Here is a 23000-nt window from a genome sequence, read left to right on the forward strand (position 1 = left end):
ATATGATATTAGCATGAATTTGTCACATATGGCCTTTATTGTTTTGTGGTACATTCCTTCTATGATTGGTTTGTTGAGAGGTTTTAGTTTGTTGAGAGTTTTTATCAAGAAGGGAAGTTGAATTTTATCAAATTATTTTTCTGCATCTTTTGAGATGATCATAAGATTTTTGTCCTTCATTTTGTTGATGTAATGTATCATGTTTAATGATTTGCATATGTTGAAGCATTCTTGGATCCCTGGGATGAATCTTACTTGATCATGGTGTATGATCTTTTGATGTCTTATAGGATTCAGTTTGCTAATATTTTGTTGAGAATTTTTGCATCTATATTCCTCAGAAATATTGGCCTGTAGTTTTCTTTTTTGTTGTGTCCTTGTCTAGTTTTGGTATCAGGTAGTGCTGGTCTCACAGAATGAGCTAGGGAGAATTCTTTCCTCTTGAATTTTTTGAAATAGTTTGAGGAGAATTGGTGTTAGTTTCTCTTTAAAGATTTGGTAGAATTTGGCACCAAAACCACCTAGACTCCTAGATTTGATAAATTCAATAAAGTGCCAGGTTACAAAATCAATGTACACGAATCAGTAGCACTGCTACACACTAACAGCAACCAAGCTGAGAATCAAATCAAGAACTCAACCCCTGCTTCTGTTTTTTTTTTTTTTTTTTTTTGAAACAGAGTCTTGCTCTGTCACCCAGGCTGGAGTGCAGTGGCGCGATCTTGGCTCACTGCAACCTCTGCTTCCCAAGTTCAAGCTATTTTCCTGCCTCACCCTCCTGAGTAGCTGGGACTACAGGCGCCCACCACCACACCCAGCTAATTTTTTTGTATTTTTAGTAGAGATGGGGTTTCACCAGATGGGGTTTCACCATATTGGCCAGGCTGGTCTCAAACTCCTGACCTTGTGATCCGCCTGCCTCAGCCTCCCATAGTGCTGGGATTACAAGTGTGAGCCACCACACCTGGCCGAACTCAACCCCTTTTAAAACAGCTTCAAAAACAAAGTATCTAGGAATACACCTAACCAAGGAAAGATCTCTGCAAGTAAAACTGCAAAACACCGCTGAAGGAAATCATAGATGACACAAGCAAATGGAAACACATTCCATGCTCATGGATGGGTAAAATTAATATTGTGAAAATGACCATACTGCCAAAAGCAATCTATGAGTTCAATGCAATTCCCATCAAAATGCCTTTAGACAATCCTAAAATTCATATGGAACCAAAAAAGAGCCCACATAGCCAAATCAAGACTAAGCAAAAAGAACAAATCTGGAGGCATCACATTACCTGACTTCAAACTCTACTACAAGGCTATAGTTACCAAAACAGCTTGGTAGGCAGTGTGCGGTGGCTCACGCCTATAGTCCCAGCACTTTGGGAAGCTGAGGCAGGTGGATCACTTGAGGTCAGGCGTTCAAGACCAGCCTGGCCAACATGGTGAAACCCAGTCTCTACTAAAAATACAAAAATTAGCTGGGCACGGTGGCACGTGCCTGTAATCCCAGCTACTTGGGAGGTTGAGGTGGAAGAATTGTTTGAACCCAGGGAAGGAAGTTGCAGTGAACCGAGATCATGCCACTGCACTCCAGCCTGGGTGACAGAGTGAGACTTTGCCTCAAAACAAACCAACCAACCAAACAACAACAAAAAACAAAAACAGCATGGCATTGGTAAAAAACAGGCCCATAGACCATGGGAACAGAATAGAGAACCCAGAAATAAAGCCAAATACTTACAGCCAACTGATCTTTGACAAAGCAAACAAAAACATAAAGTGGGGAAAGGACACTCAATTCAACAAATTGACAAACCACATGTAGAAGGATCCTCATCTCTCACCTTGTACAAAAATCAACTCAAGATGGATTAAAGACTTGAATCTGAGACCTGACACCAAAAAATTTCTGGAAGATAATTTGGAAAAGGTCTTCTAGACATTGGCTTAGGCAAAGAGTTCATGACCAAGAACCCAAAAGCAAATGCAACAAAAACAAAGATAAAGAGATGGGACTTAATTAAAAAAAAAAAACTTCTGCACAGCAAAACAAATAATCAGCAAACAGACAACCCACAGAGTGGGAGAAGATATTCACAAACTATGCATCCAACAAAGAACTAATATCCAGAATCTGCAAGGAACTCAAACAAATCAGAATGTAAAAAACAAATAATCCCATCAAAACTGGGCTCAGGACATGAATAGACAATTCTCAAAAGAAGATTTACAAATGACCAAGAAACATATTTAAAAATGCTCAACATCACTAATGATCAGGGAAATTCAAATGAAAACCACAGTGTGGTACTACAGTCTTGTAAGAATGGTCATAACTGAAAATAAAAAAATTATAGGCGTGGATGTGGTGAAGAAGGAATACTTTTTCACTGCTAGTGGGAATGTAAAATAGTACAACCACTATGGAAAAGAGTACGGAGATTTCTTAAAGAACTAAAAGTAGAACTACCATTTGATCCAGCAATTCCACTACTGGAATTACCCAGAAGAAATAAGCCATTATATGAAAAAGATACTTGCACATGCATGTTTATAGCAGCACAATTCGCAATTGCAGAGATATGAAACCAGTCTAAATGCCCATCAATGAACGAGTGAATGAAGAAAATGTGATATTATATATATTATGTGATATATATAATATGTGATATTATATATATTATGTGATATATATAATATGTGATATTATATATAATTCCATGGAATGTAGTAGAATATATATGAATTCTACTCAGTTATAAAAAGGAATGAAATAATGGCATTCACAGCAACCTGGCTGGAGTTGGAGACCATTATTCTAAGTGAAGTAACTCAGAAATGGAAAACCAAACATTCTATGTTCTCACTGACATGTGGGAGCTAAGCTATGAGGATGCAAAGGCATAAGAATAATGTAATGGACTCTGGGGACGCAGGGGAAGGGTGGGAGGGAGGTTAGAGATAAAAGACTACACATTGGGTATAGTGTACACTGCTCAGGTGACAGGTGCACCAAAATCTCACCCCAAAAAACTTATCCATGTAACCAAACACCACCTGTTCCCCCAAACTGTTGAAATAATAATTAAAAAAAGAAATTAAATTAGTGTTACTCACAAGTAGAGGCCTGTTAATATCCCAGTTTTCTATATAGCATCCTGGGATCTGACCAATCATAACTTCCTAGCATATTCCTCTTTTCTGGGCAAGAGTGATGGTGAGGGGGATTGGGACTATTCACCTTTTTTTTTTCTCCTATTATCCCATGTATTTAACAAACCTATGGTCAGCTTCTTGGAAGAATAATAGTTAAAATTTATTGATCACTTACAATGTGCCAGGCACTATTCTGAACAATTTACATGTACAAATTAGCTTGATTCTCAAACTCATCCTTTGAATTAAGCATTATTATTAACTTTATTTTTTAGATGAGGAAAATGGGACCAAGAGAAAATTTCATAACTTGTCCAAGATCTTCTAGTTGTCAAGTTGGGATTCAAACTCAGGCAGCCTGGCTTAAAGCCTATACTCTACCATTATTCTGATGGCAAAGATGGTAAAATAGCTGATTCTGTGAAAAATATTACATATACATTCACTTGAGACCAAACAATTGATTATACATGTTCATTGATGTTTCCAGAGATGCTTACTTAATATGTCCATGTAGAACTGAAATCAGTTAATTCGAACACAGTGTAATGAGGTTTATCTGTGCTGCTTGTTCATTCTTCCTGATTTAACTTTTGGATACAGCATCTTAAGTTTGGTCACCGCACAGTTTCACAGTGACCTGCAGATGGCAGTGTAGCCCAATTTAATACAATGCCAGTAATAGAAAATGCCCTCTATTGAACAATTCTGTTTTCCTCCCATTTTCATAGCTCCATACAAAAGTTATATCTCTAAATTGCATATTCTGCGCCCTGATCCCACAGAGAAATTAGCTTTTAAGAATATTTCTTTTTTCCCCAATTACAGCCACATGAATCCTTTCTGGGGAGGGTGGGTGTGGGTGAAATCTGGGTGGCTTCCTCTGCAGCTGCCTCAGAGCCTGGGCTTCTACTGGTTACATTTTCACTTTTAGCACCTACGTCAAGAGCTTATTTAGGGAAGGTGATGGATATATTAATCAGCTTGAGTTAATCTTTCTACAATCTACACATATATCAAAACATCACACTGTACCCCACAGATATATACAATTATTATTTGTCGATTAAAAAAAGCTTACTGGTGAAACACATCCAACTAGTGACGGGAATAAAATGTTTCATTTTTCAAATAATTCCATCAAAAGCACTGATATCGTTACCTCACCCCAGGGATTTACTGAAGCCTCCTTGTTCTGCCTTTGGGTCTATAGATGAAGCTTAAAATTCTGACTTTTCTCCCTTCCTGTGGTTCCAGGAATCCTGGCATCTTGATGCTGCATTAGTGCTGGTGCTATCTGTGAGCACTACCATGGTGTAACATTCCTACAGCCTGACTCACCTGTTCTGCTCATTCTGTTTCTCTCTTTCTTGAAGGACCTCAAGGATATTTCCAGCATCATGTCATTTACAATTGCTGCCATAGCTCCCAAGAAGGCTTTTATGCCAGAAAAACCTAAGAATATTCTGCCTTGACCAAGCCATTTTTCTTCTAAGCAAGTGCTCCTTAGAAAGATAAATGTGCAAAGGAGTCAAGCAAAGCAAAGCAGCAAAGTTTTTTTGGTTTGTGGTTAACAGACTCCTTTTAACACCTGTTTCCTCCCTACTTTCTTTTTCTTCTTCTTTTTTTTCTTGAGATGGAGTTTTTCTCTTGTTGCCTAGCCTACAGTGCAATGGCGCAACCTCCCTACTTTCTTTCCTTGACTGAGGTCTGGCTCTCTGTTGTAGATACTCCATTTTTATAGCCTCTTGAGGGGAGACTGCTCCTGATCCCATATTTCACATTCAAATCAAAGATCTTTTTTTTTTTCACCTATACCAGCTTCCACCTTCCTCATTTTCAGACTTTCCTGGCACACACAGACGCCTTCAGTACTTGCTCCATCATCTGCTGTATTTCAAACCCTCGCGTCATCATCTAGTGTCCCTACTCCTATTTGTCTTTCCAGAGCTTTTTGACTACCTCTCTCTGAGAGGGGCCAAATCATGTGCTTCTTATTCTTTGTTTTACATTTTTACAACCAGTTATTTTACAACCTGTAGCCAGTTATTAAATAGTTATTGGATTAGATTGATTGAACTGATTATTATCTTACACATGGTTTCTAAAGTAGAGATATCTAGTAAACCGTGATACCAGTAATCCTCATGCACACCTTGAGTGTATATTGCTACTGGTAGCTTAAAGGGAATACATTCTAGAGTCTCAGTTTCCACACACTCTTTTCTAAAATTTGCCTGAGAACCAGCCTGTAACCAAGGAATCCTCCTGATGTGCCTTTCCCTTCTCCCTTTTCCAATTATCCTCCTCCTATTTGAAAAAGAAAAGTAAGTTTCTCACCCATGCAGAACGTTTTAGGTGCATTACTAAAAATCACGAAAAAGAATCTTGTGAAATTTTTAGCTTTAAAAGTACTTTGTCTTTTATGGTGATGCATACAAATCTCTAAGACATCAGAAGGATATTTGAAATATGGAACCAGTGTTAAGAAAGTGAATGACTTTAATGACTGAATAACCAATCATTTTCCAAATCAAGTGGTGTCTAACTTTTTGTCAACTAATAGACTTTTACTTTTTCGATGATAGATGTCTACGTGATGTTTCAAACGTATAACTTAAAAAAGGGTTCAAAGAACTGAGTGACATTCTTGAAAACGTTTATTCATTTTTATCAACTGATTTATTTGAAATGATGTTGTCAATGCTCACAAATAAAAATAGGAAATAGAAGTAGCTTTGATGCTGAACTCTGTATAATTAAGTAACATTCATTCTTAGCTTCATGAACTAATTGGAGAAAGTCCCATCTGTGAGATACATTTGCAATGTTATATTTGATATTTGTCAGGATTTATAAGTTACATGTATTATTTTGATCAATAGTGAATAAATCAAATTTGGATCAGAAGTAAATTTTTAGCATTTGGAAACTTATGGCAACAGAAATAATTTAAATAATATACATATACTTATTGCAAAAGAATATGATGAGGTAATCAATAAAATACTTTCAAGTACAAATATATATTAGGATAAAATTCTGTGGGAGGATAGAATATAAATACAAGTTCAAGAAGAAAAAAGAATTTTGTGAAATTTTTAGCTTTAAAAGTACCTTGTCTTTTAAAAGTGTTTGATGGTGGGTGTCAAATTGCTATGGCATTTAGATTCCATTGGATACATTTAAAAGAGTGAAGTAGCAGTTTTATTTAAAATGTCAGTATTATAATGTGTGAGAAGTTATATCACTTGCAACTATTTAAGCTTAAATAATTTCTTTAAAAATCTTAAATGCCAATTACAAAATGTATGAGAGGAGATGCAGTTTTTCCACATCCTTTTAGGGTGCTTGTGAGTAAATGTTTCGGAATCACTGGGCAGGGCCGCAGAGTATCTCCTTTGACTCCAGGCCTAAATGGCCCCCTTCTGCTCTTGCTCAAGATTGAATCTTAGAAGTTACTACTCTAGTAGGATGACAGTTTAAATCCACAAATATAAGAGAAAGAGCCAAAGTGAGAATTTCCTCATTGCCTCTGCCCACTGAAAACATGGCTTCATACTTGTTCTGAGCTTTGATCATTCACAGCAACACTCCTAGAGAGTAAGTGAGGTATCAGTTGTCAGCAGAAACAGTGAGGGACTTTGTACAGCAATCAGAGACCAGCAAAAGATACTATGAATCTAAGGAATAAAATCAGTGAAACGGTGAATAACAAATTTGGACTTGCTTATATAATTTTAGTTAAATACATTCCTTTTTGGGGGGATATCTTATGAAAACTATTTTAATTTGAATGGTAGATGTGTTTAGATATGTTTAGTGGTTATTATCTTATGATGGGTTATACATGCATTATAATGTGTACATTATACTATGTTATGTATTGAGTTGTGGCATGCCTAATCCATGTTCCCAATTTGAACATGTGCCACGAAACTACTATAAAATTCAACAATTGTTACATTATTATTTTCTTTTTTGTGCGTGTTTCCCTGCCTAAGAATGTGGGAGATTTCTCCAAATTTGTCCTGTTTATTCTTGATTATTTTGGTGATTAATTTGTTAAATTTTCTCATATTTTATATTGGATGTTTTAAAATTGGGTGATTGTCCAAGTGGCTAATAGGCATTATGGTTTGGTTAATAAGCAATACATGAATACTTAAGGCTGCTCGGGTATCTGTAAAGTCAAAGATTTTAGTGTGTCCCCTGGCTCTGGACTTTCTGTGTTGTACTGTGGATTTAGGAGAAGTAGAAGGAATCAGCAGTGAAATTCCTTCTGACTAAAGATGGACTTTGCTTATAAACAGATGAACTATATTAGTAGTGGAAGAAGGGGAGATAATCACAGATGCTGCAGAGACTAAAAATATAATGAAGATGTCATGAATAATTTCCTGGTAATGAATTTGAAAACATGAAATGTGCAAAGTTTCAGAAAATGTAAATTAATGAAATCAACTCAAAAATAGAAAACCTCAATGGTGTTATGACAAACAAATGGAAACTGTAATTAAATATCTTTCCATAAAAAGCAAGCAAACAAGCAAACAGATTACAGCAGGAGGTTTTACACAAAAATCATAACAATAATTTCAATAATAAATAATTCCAAACATATACAACTCTTTCTGACAATATAAAAGAGGGAATATTATCTACTTATTTTATAAAAATAGCATAACTTTGACACTAAAATCTTTTTTTGAACTTTTTTTTTACTGGTATATAATAGTCATACATTTTTTGGAGTACATGTAATGTTTTGATAGATGCATGCAATGTGTGATGAAATTAGGGTAATTGAGATATCCATAACCTTGAACATTTATCTCTTCTCTATGTTGGGAACATTCCAGTTCTTCCCTCTTAGCTATTTTGAACTGTACAATATATTATAGTTAACTATAGTCACCGTGTTGTACTATCAAACAGTGCCTCTTATTCCTTTTAACTGTATTTTTGTACCCATTAACCAATCTCTTCTCATCTTTCCTTCCTAGCTTCTGGTAACCCGGTAACCAGCAATCAACTCTCTACCTTCATGAGATCACCATATACAAGTGAGAATATGAAGTATTTGTCTTTCTGTGCCTGGCTTATTTCCCAAATATAATGACCTCCAGTTATAATCATTTTACTGCAAATGACAGGGTTTCATTCTTTTTTGAATGACTGAATAATATTTTATTGTCTATATGTACCATATTTTCTGCATCCATTTGTCTGTTGATGAACATTTAGCTTGATTCTGTATCTTGGCTATTATGAACAGTGCTACAACAAACATGGGAATAGAGATATCTCCTTGATATACTGATTTCCTTTCTTTTGGACATATACCCAATAGTGGGATTGCTAGGTCACACGGTAGTTCCATTTGTAGTTTTTTGAGGAATCGTCATACTGTTTTCCACAGTGGCTATACTAATTTCCATTTCCACCAACAGTATATAAGTGTTCCCCTTTTCTGCATCCTCGCCAGTATTTTTTTTTTTTTTTTGTCTTTTTGTTAAAACCCGTTTTAACTGGGGTGAGATGACATCTCACTGTGGTTTTGATTTGCATTTCCCTGATGATTAGTGATGTGGAACATTCTTTCAAATACTCATTGGCCATCTGTATGTCTTCTTTTGAGAAATGTTTACTCAGATCTTTTGCCCATTTTAAAATTGGTTTATTTGCTTTTTTGCTATTGAGTTCTTTATATATTTTGGTAATTTATCCCTTGTCAAATTGATAGTTTGCAAATATTTTCTTCTATTCTGTAGGTTGTCTCTTCACTTTGCTGATTGTCTCCTATGCAGTGAAGATACTTTTTAGCTTGATGTAATCCCATTTGTCTAGTTTTGCTTTTGTTGCCTATGCTTTTGAGCTGTTACCCAGAAAGTCTTTGCCCAGACCAATGTTCTGAAGCATTTCCCAAATGTTGTTTTCTTGTTTTCTAGTGTTTTCAGTTTCAGGTCTTAAACTGAAGTCTGTATTTTGATTTGATTTTTGTATATGGTGAGTGATAGGCATCTAGCTTTATTTTTCTGCATGTGGTTATCCAGTTTTCCCAGCACTATTTACTGAAGGGACTGTCCTTTCCCCAAAGAATATTATTGGCACTTTCGTTGAAAATAAATTGGATATAAATGCAGATATTAATATCTATTCTGTTCCATTGGCCTATCAGTCTGTTTTTATGCCAATGCCAGGCTGTTTTGGTTATTATGACTTTATAAGGTATTTTGAAGTTAGGTAGTGTGATACCCTCAGCTTTATTCTTTTTGCTCAGGATTGCTCAGTCTATTTGGGGTCTTTTGTGATTCATATGAATTTTAGAATTGTTTTTCTATTTCTGTGAGGGATGACATTAGTATTTTGATAGGGATTGCATTGCATTTGTAGATTGTTTTGGGTAATATTGACATTTTAACCATATTAATTCTTCCAACCCATGAGCATTGGAAATCTTTTCATTTTTGTGTTCTTTTCAGTTTTTTTCATCAGTTTTTAAATAGTTTTCATTATAGAATTTTTTTTTTTTTACTTCTTTGGTTAAATTTATTCCTAGATATTTTATATTTTGTTTAGCTTTCTAAATGGGTTTGTTTTCTTCATTTCTTTTTCAGATTGTTCACTGTTGGCGTATATAAATCCTATTAATTTTTTATGTTGATTTTATATCTTGCAACTTTTCTGAATTTGTTTATTAGTTTCAACAGTTTTTTGGTAGTCTTTAGGTTTTTCTAAATACACTATGTTATCTGTGAACAAGGCTAATTTGACTTCTTCCTTACCAATTTGGATGCCCTTTGTTTCTCTCTTCTGCCTAATTGTTCTTGCTAGGACTTCCAGTGCTGTGTTAAACAAAACTTGTGAAAGTGGGCTTTCTTTTCTTGTTCTAGATCTTAGAGGACAGTCTTTCAATTTTTTTCAGTTCAGTATGATGTTAGCTATAAGTTTCTTAGATGTGATCTTTATTATTTTGAGGTATGTTCCTTCTAACAGTTTATAGAGAGTTTTTATCATAAAGGGATGTTGTATTTTGTCAAATGCTTTTTCAGCATCTTTTGAAATGATCATATAGTTTTTTTCCTAGATTCTGTTAATGGGATTTATTACATTTATTGATTCATGTCTGTTGAATCGTTCTTGTATTGCTGGAATTAATCTCATTTGATCATAGTGAATGATCTTTTTAATTTGTTGCTGGATTCAGTTTGCTAGTGTTTATTTGAGAGTTTTTGTGTCCATGTTCTTCAGGGATATTGGCCTGTAGTTTTCTTTTTTGATGTATCCTTGTCTGGTTTTGATATCAGGGTAATGCTGGCCTCATATAATAAGTTTGGAAATATTCTCTCCACTTCAATTTTTTGGAATAGTTTGAGTAGAATTGGCATTAGTTCTTCTTTAAATGTTTGGTAAAATTCAGCAGTAAATTCATCTGGTCCTGGGCTTTTCTTTGATGGGAGACCTATTACTGCTTCAATTTGTTATTGGTATGTTCAGGTTTTCTATTTCTTTTCAATGCAATTTAGGCAGATTGTATGTGTCTGGGAATTTATACATTTCTTCTAGGCTTTCCATTTTGTTGGCATATACTTGTTCATAATAGTCTCTAATGATCCCTTGTATTTCTGTGGTATCAGTTGTTATGTTTCCTTTTTCAAATTTCATTTTGAGTTTTCTCTATTTTTTTTCTTAATTATTCTTAGTAAAGGTTTGCCAATCTCATCTTTTCAAAATTCGACTTTTTGTTTTGTCTATCCTTTGTATTGTTTTTTAGTGTCTCTTAATTTCATTTGGCTCTTGTCTTTATTATTACTTTCTTTCTATTCATTCTGCGTTTCATTTGCTCTTGTTTTTTTAGTTTCTTGAGGTGCACCATTAGGATGTTTATTTGAACTCTTTCTATTTTTTGAAACATTTATTGCTATAAACATCCCTCTTAGTACCACTTACACTGTAGCCCATAGACTTTATTATTGTTTCCATTTCTTTTGTTTCACAATATTAAAAAATTTCCTTCTTAATTTCTTCATGGGCCCATTGATCATTCAGGAACATGTTTAATTTCCATGTGTTTGTATAGTTTCTTCAGTTCCTCTTGTTAATAATTTCTAGTTGTATTCCATTGTGGTCAGAAAAGATATTTGATATAATTTTGACTTTTAGATTTGTTGAGACTTGTTTTGTGACCTAAAATATTATCTATCCTAGAAAATGTTCCATGTGCTGGTGATAACAATGTGTATTCCGTATCACTTGGATGAAATGTTCTGTAAATATTAGCTAGGTCCATTGGGTCTAGTGTAAAGTTTAACCTGGATTTTAAAAAATTGATTTCTGTCTGGATAATCTGTCCATTACTGAGAGAAGGGTGTTAAAGTCCCCTAACATTATTGTATTGAAGTCTGTCTCTGACTTCATATCTGTTAATGTTTGCTTTACATATATGGGTGCTCTGGTGTTGAGTGCATATATATTTACAATTGTTATAGCCTCTTGCTGAATTGGCCCTTTTATTATCATATAGTAACATTCTTTTCTCTTTTTATAATCTTTGACTTGAAGATTTTGGAGTCCATTTGTATGGAATGTCTTTTTTGTATCCTTTCATTTCAGACTTTGTGTGTCTTTGTAGGTAAAGTGAGTTTCTTTAGGCAACATATATTTGAACCCTGTTTTTTTTGAGACAGAGTCTTGCTCTGTCACCAGGCTGGAGTGCAGTGGCGTGATCTTGACTCACTGCAACCTCTACCTCCTGGGTTGAAGTGATTCTCTTGCCTCAGCCTCCCGAGTAGCTGGGACTACAGGTGCCTGCCACTGGCTAATTCTGTGTTTTTAGTAGAGGCGGGGTTTCTGATCCCCCGTCTTGGCCTCCTAAACTGTTGGAATTATGGTCGTGAGCCACCATACCCAGCCCATTCATGTATTTTAATTGGAGTATTTAGTCCATTAACATTCAGTATAATAATTGATAGGTAAGGACTTACTGTCATTTTGTTACTTGTTTTCTGGTTGTTTTTTAACTCCTCTTTTCCTTTCTTCCCTCCTTAGTGTCTTCCTTTATGGTTAAGTAATGTTTTCTGGTAATATATTTTAATTCACTGAGCTTTCTTTTTGGTGTATTTAATGTAGGTTTTTGCTTTGTGGTTGCCATGAGGCTTACAAAATTATCTTATAAATATCATAAGTTATTTTAAAGAGATGATGACTTAACTTTTATCACAGAAAAAAACAGAAAGAAAGGAAAAACTAAAAAACTCTATACTTTAATTCCACCCCCCATTTTAACTTTTTGCTTTTTCAATTTACATCTTTTTATATTGCCTATCTCTTAAAAGGTTGCAGTAGTTATTTTTTACAGATTTTTCTTTTGGTCTTAATTCTAGATTTATGAGTAGATTACACAATGACAATATTAGAGTATTGTTAATTTGTCTATGTACTTACTTTTACCAGTGAGTTTCTGTTTTTTTTTTTTTTTTTTTTTTTTTTTTTTGAGATGGAGTCTCACTCTGTCACCCAGGCTAGAGTGCAGTGTTGTGATCTCGGCTCACTGCAACCTCTGCCTCCCGGGTTCAAGTGGTTCTCCAGCCTCAGCTTCCCAAGTAGCTGGGATTACAGGCACCCACCACCACTTCCAGCTAATTTTTGTATTTTTAGTAGAGATGGGGTTTCGTCACGTTGGCCAGGCTGGTCTTGAACTCCTGACCTCAGGTCATCCTCCCCCCATGGCCTCCCAAAGTGCTGGGAATACAGGTGTGAGCCACCACGCTCAGCTGGTGAGTTTCATATCTTCAAATATTTTGCTTTTGCATGATAGCATTTTTTTTTCAGACCGAATAACTTTTAGCGTTTCTTGTAAGATGAGTCTAGTGGTGATGAATTCCTTCTGTCAGCTTTTGTTTGTTTGGAAAAGACTTTATCTCCCTTTCATGTTTGAGGGAAAGCTGTTCTGGGTACAGTATTCTTGGTTGGAAGTTTTTTTTTTTTTTTTTCCTTTAGCACATTGAATATGTCATTCTACTTCCTTTTGGCCTTTATGTTTTCTCCTGAGAAGTCTATTGCCAGATGAATCTGAGCCCTTCTATATGTTATTTGCCTCTTTTGTCTTGCTGTTTTTATGATCCTTTCTTTGTCCTTGACCTTTGAGGGTAAACTCTCAAAGTCGTATATGCCTTCGGGTGGTATTATTTGGATTGAAGTCATTTGGTGATCTCTAGCCTTCCTGTAGCTAGATTATATCTTTCTCTAGATTTGGAAACTTTTCTGTTATTATTTGTTTAAATAAGCTTTCTAACACTTTCTCTTTCTCAATTTCCTCTTTAATGGCAATGACACTTAGATTTGCTCTCTTAAATGTATTCTCTGTATTTCACAGGCGTTCTTCATTTCTTTTCATTTTTTTTTCTTTCTTCTTCTTTGACTGTGTATTTTCCAATAGCCTGTCTTTGCACTTACTGATTTTTCCCACTGCTTGACCCATTGTGCTATTGAGAGCCTATAATGTATTTTTCAGTTTAGCAAACATATTTCTCAGTTCCAGGATTTCTGTTTAAATTTTTAAATTATTTGAATATCTTTGTTAAATACCTGTAGTAAATTTCTGAATTGCTTTTCTGTGTTGTCTTGGAGTTCACTGAATTTCCTTTGAACTGCTACCTTGGATTCTTTAACAGAGCTTATACATCATTGTCTCATTAGGGTCAGTCAGGGGCTCATTGCTTCGTTCATTTGTGGAGGTCAGAGTTCCCTGTTTGCTGTTGTTTCTTGTGGATATGCATCTATGGCTTTGCGTTGGAGGACTACTTACAGTTTTTGCTGTCTGGCTTGTTTTGGTCTTCCTAGGGTATGTTTGCTATGAGGTAATTTTTAGCTGCCTGTGGGTCTCCTTATCCTAGATTGTTGCCTCCTTTTCAACACTAGATGGTGCCTTAAGCCCAGGTTTGGCTTGGGCTTCTTGTAACGGTTAAGAGTGTTGCCCATCCCTGACTGAGAGAGGAAGTCCCAAGAAGTTACCATACCCATGAGGGAAACCTGGCGAGGGATTTGTGCTTAGAAGACGGGTAGAATGTGCCTCATACAATGTCATGCTGCTGAACAGACACTCTGATTTGGCATCTCCTTTGGCTTAAAGACCAGAGTTTCACAGGCTGGGGTTTCTAGTCCTGCTTTCCCTTTTTATCTCCAGCTGGCCTTGGGGTTTTCCTTCCTACAGGTACTCATGATGTTTCCCACGAGTTGAGGCAGGAATGGGTTTCCTACAAGGGAATCCATGATGGTGGAGAAGCTGGCTATCTACCTCAATCTCAATTTTTCCAATCTAGAAACCGTAAGTCTGGGGGGAGTTTTCCACAAATGGTGCCTGGCATATTGAGGATCGGTATCAAAGATAGACAGGTTTGTTTCTCTTACCTTAAGCTCGGAGTTTCTCACTTCTCTGTGGCTCTAGGGATTGCCCCAGCCTCAGATTTGAGTTTTAGGATTTTGCTGGTTGTTTTATACACACACACACACACACACACACACATATATATATATATATATATATATATATATATATATATATATATGAGGGGTGGGGTACAGGGTCTTGCTTTGTCACCCAGGCTGGAGTGGAGTGGCTCAAATACAGCTCACTGCAGCCGTAACTTCCTGGGCTCAAGTGATCCTCCCACCTCAGCCCACCAAGTAGCTGGGACTACAGGTGTGCACCACCACAGCTGGCTAATTTTTTGTGTTTTTGTGGGGGCAGAGTTTTGCCATATTGTCCAGGCTTGTCTCTCACTCTTGGACTCAAGCAATCTGCCTGCCTCAGCCTCCGAAAATTCTGGGATTACAGGTGTGAGCCTCTGCACCTGGCCCCTGGTGGTAATCTTGATGCTGGATATTTGTTCTTAGTTTTCTGTTGGGGAGAGCAAAGTCAGATTGTTCCTGCTGTACCATTTTGGTGACATCCTTTGATACTAAAATCTTTTAAGGAAAATATAAGAATAATCACAGGCTAATCTTGTTTATATAAAGATGCAAAAATATGATCAAATTAGCAGCAAAGTGAACCTAAGTATCTTAAAGACAAGACACTACTTCAGGAAAACTCGATTTCTTTCTGAAAAGAAATTTTTTTAAAGAAGTCAGTTATTACTACTCATCATATTTAGATATTAAAATAAACATATATGATTATTTAAATGTAGAAATAGCATCGGTAGCATTCAACATCCATTCATTGTTAAAAGTCTCAGAAAACAAGGAATAAGAGGCATAAGAAACAATAGGAAACTTTCTTAACATGAAAAATTAAGGTTATTTACAAATAATCTATAGGAAACATCATATTCAATTATAAATTACTGAATGCACTTATCTTAAAATCAGAAATAGGTTGGGTGCGGTGGCTCACACCTGTAATCCCAGCACTTTTGTGGCCGAGGTGGGCAGATCACCTGAGGTCAGGAGTTCGAGCGCAGCCTGACCAACAAGGACAGAAAAACCAAATATCGCATGTTCCTACTCATAGGTGGGAATTGAACAATGAGAACACTTGGACACAGGATGGAGAACATCACACACCAGGGCCTGTCATGGGGTTGGCGGAGAGGGGAGGGATAGCATTAGGAGATATACCTAATGTAAATGACAAGTTAAGGGGTGCAGCACACCAACATGGCACTTGTATACATATGTAACAAACCTGCATGTTGTGGACATGTACCCTAGAACTTAAAGTATAATAATAATAATAAAAAAAAAAGAGCTTTGGAACATGGAAAAAAAAACCAGAAAGAATTCAGAGAATGCTGCTATTACTACATTTATTCTCATTATACTAGAGTTTCTAGCCTGATTATTAAAATAAGGAAAGAAAATAAAGGGTCAAATAATTGGAAAGGAAGAAAGAAAAAATGTCGTTATTTGTGGATGGCCTGATTATCTATATAAAATCAAAAATCAAAATAATCTATAATTTATCAAAATTGATATACTTCAATATCTTTATTTAAAAAATATAGATAATAACGTCCACTCTGTTTATGAGAATTAAATAAAATGCTGTGTATAGCCCTACAACATTGAAATTATACTGCAGTTTCTCAGATTCTCTTGCAACCAGAATGCAGGCTTGTGAACTAGCTCTTCTAATTTTAGGAACTTTCACAAGACCTTAGCCTGGAGATGAGCAGTGTGTGAAAACAGCCTTCATTTTGCTGGCATATATTGCCTGCCAAAACATACAGGCTGAAAGGACAGCAATGATTGCAGGACTGATTTCTGATAGGGAAATACATTTTACCGTTGCTTTAATCAAATTCTTGGCATGTAGTTCTTGGCAGCACCCATGGCCGTGCAGGAGGTTTTCTCATCAAACCAGTGCTGTGGCAAAGTTGTTGGCATTTTTACCAGAAGCTTGGACATCTGTTTCTCCAGCCTTTCTAATAATTTCAGGAACTGATAGTCTTTATTAAATTACTTTTCTGTTTAAATTAGCCTTAGACTAGGATAGTTTGCAATAACTACCTTGGCTAATACACAGTTACTTTCACTTTTAAAAATCTTTATTATGCATGCTTATTTTACAAGGTCGAATCAGTTGCGTGTAGACAATGTAGAATTAATCCCAGCACTTTGGGAGGCTGAGGCGGGCGGATCACAAGGTCAGGAGATCGAGACCACGGTGAAACCCCGTCTCTACTAAAAATACAAAAAAAAAAAAATTAGCCGGGCGCGGTGGCAGGCACCTGTAGTCCCAGCTACTTGGGAGGCTGAGGCGGGAGAATGGCGTGATCCCGGGAGGCGGAGCTTGCAGTGAGCCGAGATCACGCCACTGCACTCCAGCCTGGGGAACAGAGCAAGACTCTGTCTCAAAAAAAAAAAAAAAAAAAAAAAAAAATTTATATATATATATATATATTTCTTACCAATTAAGTTTATCGTAAGTATTCTTTCTACATTATTTGCTTTTCATTGTTTTTTATTTTGATGATTATAAGATAATTGAACATTGTGTTAGATCCATTTTGTTGCAGGACATTTAGGTTGTTTCCAGGTTATGGCTATTTTAACCAATGTAGCAACAATCACTTTTACGCATTTAACTTTTTCCCCTTCTTTGTATCCATTCTTAGGATAATTCCCATGGTGCGCGTTTTGTACCTACTGCTGTGTTGATTTCCAAAATATTGCCTCACATTTCTCAGCATAACTTTTGAAACCCTGGAACGTAACATATTTTCAGAGAATGTTTATACCCATTGCCTTGTTTATCTGAAAAAATTCTGTGTTTGACAGGGCAGGTTTCATTAAATTCTTTCAGTTGATAAAAACTTCAGATTTTTTCACGATGTGCCCAGTTTTTACCCTGTTGGTAGGAGAGCTGACATGAGAACTCCGTGATGCCAATACTCTATTTCTGATGCCTTTAGTTTCCATTAAGCACCTACTAGATTCTGGACACTGTTCTAAGCTATGCTCTATAGCTGTGAGCAAGACAAGGTGAAAAAAACTTCTTACTCTCATGGAATATAACTTCCATGAGACAAGAAACAAAGGGGTAATTTCAGATAACTGTGTCATGAAAGTCCTACTAAATAGATAAGTCATTTAGACACAGTTTCCATTTTGATGTTTCTGTGGAGGTATATCTTCAAATGTATGAAGATAATCCTAGTTAGATTGATAATAATCTCACTTTTTTTTTTTTTTTTTTTTTAATGGAGTCTCACTTTGTTGCCCAGGCTGGAGTGCAGTGGTGCAATCTCGGCTCACTGCAACCTCCACCTCCCGGGTTAACGCTATTCTCCTGCCTCAGCCTCACGAGTTGGTGGGACTACAGGTGCCCGCCACCATGCCCGGCTAAGTTTTACATTTTTAGTAGAGATGGCGTTTCGTGTGTTAGCTAGGATGGTCTCGACCTCTTGACCTCATGATCCTCCTGCCTCGGCCTCCCAAAGTGTTGGGAATAAAGGCATGAGCCACCGTGCCTGGCCGATAATAATCTTACTTTTTCAACGTACCTGTTATACACGGTTATACTGTTATACACTGTTATACTGTTATACACTGTTATACTGTTATACACGGTTATACTGTTATACACTGTTATACTGTTATACACGGTTATACTGTTATACATGGTTCTACTGTTATACACTGTTATACTGTTATACACGGTTATACTGTTATACACGGTTATACTGTTATGTACGGTTATACTGTTTATCCCACTTGGCACTTTACAGGCACATCCTTCCATTGTCAGAATAAGTCCTATGTAACATTAGGCAGGTTTATGTCTGAACTAAATGAGGATTTCACTCACTCACTTGCTTATTCCTTCATTTATCTAATTTGCTCTTTCATTCATCAAACATTTTCAAAACTGTACTACATGTCAGACATTGTGCTAAACAGGGTAACTATAAAGAGAAATAAGGCATAGTCCCTGCTATTGAAAAGCTAAGAGATGAATAGACCTTTGGATGAAATTTGTCATTTTGGTCTTGTACCATTACCTGACTGTAGCTTATAGAGTTATAAAATCAATATTGTTTGCCTTATTCATCCTCGCATGATTTTCATTTTGCTTTAATCTTATCCTCCTTTGCTTTACCAAAATGGAGGACCTAATTTCAGTTTTGCTTCTAAGCAAAAACAATGCGTATTCTGTAGGGTGTCCTTTAAAGTTTCATGCCTCTGTTTTTAAGGTTTAGAGGGCTGATGACGGAGAGTTCAGATACTGCAACCTAGTTAGCAATGTGAAATCCTACCCCTTACTTCTGTAGTTTCTCACAAAATCATTTCTCTGAGTGAACTGTCATTTGAAAGACGTCTTAATGGAACCTGTATTTAAATAGCAATTCATTTGTTTTTGTTTCTTATTAATGAAAAGTTATATCATAATTTCTGATCTGAAAAAATTGGTATAAATCTTGTCTCTTAGACTTAAAAAGTCTAATTACCTTAAGAACATATTCTGTACCTTATCCTATTTTTTGTGTGTGTGGGAGATGTATACATATCTATCCCCATCCTTCCACCACTAAATTTGGCCACCTGTGAACAATCAGAGAAGCAAGGGTGGAATTTGCACTATCTGCTCACATGCATTAGTGTAAGCATCCTTGTGTATTTCTTTACAAATATGAGCATTTATGTTTGTGTGCAATTCAAAAACATGGTCAGTTTTGATAGCTAGAAATTTCATAACTATAATTTATAGAATATTTGACTACAGAATTCAAAATGGCTATGCAATGAAATAAATCAATTTTAACAACACTTTTTTTTTTCTTTCATGTAGATTCGGGGCTTTGACTGTGTTTTAGGACTGGAAATGGTGGTATTTGAGGGAGAGACTGTAATTCTCTGAAGTGTGTGTGTGTGTGTGTGTGTGTTGGCCTAATGAGATAAGGAATTAATCATATGGCATTTTCTGTAGATATCAGCTGCTTATCTGAAACTGCAGTACTTGAATGAACTGATAATTCTTTTTGTCTTCTTCCTTCCTACTTGTCTCCCTCTCTCTTTTCTATCTTATTTCAGTTTCAATTTCTCCTTCTTCTTCCCCTATATTTATTAAGATATGTATGAAGGACTATGACCTACTTGGGGCATGGGTAAATATTTACAGTTTGAAGAGTGAACAAGATTTATAGAGTCATAAAAATGATTTATTAGGAGTTCCTGGTAGAAATATCACAATAGCCGGGCGCGGTGGCTCACGCCTGTAATCCCAGCACTTTGAGAGGCTGAGGCGGGTGGATCACAAGGTCAGGAGATTGAGACCATCCTGGCTAACACGGTGAAACCCCATCTCTACTAAAAATACAAAAAATTAGCCGGGCGTGGTGGGGCGTGCCTGTAGTCCCAGCTACTCGAAGGTTGAGGCAGGAGAATGGCGTGAACCCAGCAGGCGGAGCTTGCAGTGAGCCAAGATGGTGCCACTGCACTCCAGCCTGGGTGACAAAGCAAGACTCTGTCTCAAAAAAAAAAAAAAAAAAAGAAATATCACAATAAATTTCAAAAACAGATTTTTTCTTTTTTAAGAGACAGGGTTTGGAGTTCCTGATAGAACTATCATAATAAACTTCAAAACGGGATTTTTTTTTTTTTAAGAGACAGGGTCTTACTCTAGCAACCAGGCTAGAATGCAGTGGTTTGATCATAGTTCACTGCGGCCTCAAACACCCGGGCTCAAGCAATCCTCCTGCCCCAGCCTTTCATGTAGCTAGGACTATAGGCGCATGCCACCATGCCTGACTCATGTTTTAATTTTTTAAATTTCTGTAGAGACGAGGTCTTGCTGTGTTACTCAGGCTGGTCTTGAACTTCTGGCCTCAAGTGATCCTCCCTCCTCACCCTCTCAAAGCACTGGGATTACAGGCATGAGCCACTGCACCCAGCCAAAAAGGAAAATATTTTTAAGAGTATGATTTTGGAAACTTTATTTCATTTTTTTTTAATTGGTTTATCATTTTTTAATGATTGGCTCAGTGAAATACCGAGAACAATGGTTCTCAGCTGGGTGGAATCTTGCTTTCCCAGAAGCGTCTGGCAATATCTGGAGACATTTCTTATTGTTGTAACTTGGTGGTGGGGCAGTGCTACTGGCATGTAGTGGGCAGAGGCCAAGGAGGCTGCCATAATGCCCAGGGCTTCCTTGACAACAAGAATTATCCTGCCCAAGAGAGCTGAGACTGGAATCTCACTGCTCCCCATCCCCGCCAAAGCTGGGTATCCGTGATGAAAGAGAAAATGCCAGTGGGTCTTGGTAAATCTTGACAGCTTGTGAGGTGCACATCAGGCCAAATGAAGTATGGACACGTGGCAACTGAGGCGCAAGGTCAGGTTGAGGAAGGGAAGGATGAGGAGAGTAATAACTGTCCCTTTACTCTGTGTGCCCTCGGGGCTTGTTTCAGATTTGACTGCATTTTTTGGCCTTTCTGGGTTTGTGACACAGTAGGTGCTCTAACTTCCTGCCTTTCTGGAGGCTCATGCTAGGGCTTACCATTCCTGGAATCTAGTGGCGTATCATGTAATTTACATTTCCATTCAAAAAAGTTTTAAAAGTTTTTTGAAATTTATATAGATTCACAAGAAGTTGCAAAGATAGTACAGAGAGATCCCATCTACCCTTCATCCAGTTTCTCTTAATGGTTACATCTTAAAGAAGTATAGGACAATACCAAAGCTAGGAAATTAACATCGATGTAATGGGTGTAGTTCTAGAATTTTTTTTTTTTTTTTTTTTTTTTTTAGATGGAGTCTCACTCTGTCACCCAGGTTGGAGTGTAGTGGCCTGATCTCAGCTCACTGCAACCTCCACATCCCAGGTTCAAGCGATTCTCCTATCTCAACCTTCCTGGTTGCTGGGACTACAGCATACCACCACACCCAGCTAATGTTTCTATTTTTAGTAGAGACAGGATCTCACCATGTTGGCCAGGCTGGTCTCAAACTCCTGACCTCAGGTGATCCGCCTGCCTCAGAATCCCAAAGTACTGGGATTGTAGGTGTGAGCCACTGTGCCCCACCAGTTCTATGACATTTTATGACACATATAGATTCATGTAACCATCATCACAATAAAGATCCAGAGTGTTTTCATAATTACAAAGATATCCCTCTACTCTCTTTGGTCGCGTCCACCCCTCTTCTCCTACCATCCCTGACTCCTGGTGACTACTAGTTTTTTCTTCATCTCTATATTTTTATTATTTTACATCTTCATTCTTTAAAATAACTTTTCTATTATAGGGAAGGTAAAATAACAAATTTAAAGAACATTATAGGATAGAGTAATAAGATAAAGCCTTCAATTTTACACTATTTTCAACTACTTATTATGTCAGGGAATATCTGTGAAGCCATGTTGTCCATTTCTGGAAGAAATTCATTTTGCAAAGTATTTCTTTCTCCTATTGAGTCATCTTTAGGTTTATATGAAATGTCTTTTGCATGGAGGTCTGGAATTTGATTCTTCCTGCTTCTGCTTCTCTCCTTTGTTTTCTCTCTTGCCTTCTTCATAGGACCCTGGTATTCATATTACATGAGTCTTTCTGGTCAAAGCTGGGTGAATTCTTGTTTTTAAGACTTGGTCCACTCACTTGTGTCATTTTTCTGGGAAAGTAATTTTACTGATTACGAATGAGGTTGAGCACCTTTGCAAATGTTTGTAGGCCATTTGGATGGTGTGTGTGTTTGTGTGTGTGTGTGATGTGCCTATTTAAATCTCTTGCATTTTTTTCTGTCTGGTTGTTCATATTATTTTCTTATGGATTTGTAGGAATTATTTGCATGTTTTATATGAAAGTCTCCTTTTGTAATGTTACCTGCCAATATTTCCCCCATTATATGGCTTTAAAAATCAGACTTTATTTTTAAGAGTTGTTTTGGATTCACAGCAAAATTGAATGGAAGGTACAAATATTTGTCAAATATCACCTGCCCCTTCACATGCATGCTCCACTAGAGTGGTGCATTCGTTATAATTGATGAACCCACATTGACACATCATTATCACCCACTGTCTGTAGTTTACATTCAGGTTAACTCTTGATGTTGTACATTCTTTGGGTTTTGACAAATTTAAATAACACATATCTATCATTATAGGGTTATACAGAGTAGTTTCACTACCTTCAAAATCCTCTGTGCTCTGCCTATTCATTCCTATATCCCCTGGCATTTCTCTTTTGACTGTCTCCATAGTTTGGCCTTTTCCAGAATGTCATATAGTTGGAGTCATAATTACATAGGCTTTTCAGGTTGGCTTCTTTCACTTAGTAATATGCATTTAAGGATCCTCTATATCTATTCATGGCTTGATAACTTCTTTATTTTTA

General features: G+C 36.6%; 1 protein-coding gene across 3 annotated transcripts in view; it reads left to right on the top strand.

The window, feature by feature from the left end:
• MUCL1 (mucin like 1) overlaps positions 1–23000 on the top strand; it is a 92217-nt gene that overhangs the window by 2086 nt on the left and 67131 nt on the right. For all 3 annotated transcript variants that reach the window (XM_073021343.1, XM_037996984.2, XM_037996985.2), the window contains exon 2: positions 8166–8225. Coding sequence is in view for 1 of the 3 variants with exons in the window: in XM_037996985.2 (XP_037852913.1) it covers positions 8207–8225 (19 nt within the window). In the remaining 2 variants the exon portion in view is untranslated. The remainder of the gene's footprint in view (positions 1–8165; positions 8226–23000) is intronic.

Source organism: Chlorocebus sabaeus, chromosome 11 (genome assembly GCF_047675955.1).
Source record: "Chlorocebus sabaeus isolate Y175 chromosome 11, mChlSab1.0.hap1, whole genome shotgun sequence".
Classification (NCBI taxonomy): Eukaryota; Metazoa; Chordata; class Mammalia; order Primates; family Cercopithecidae; genus Chlorocebus; species Chlorocebus sabaeus.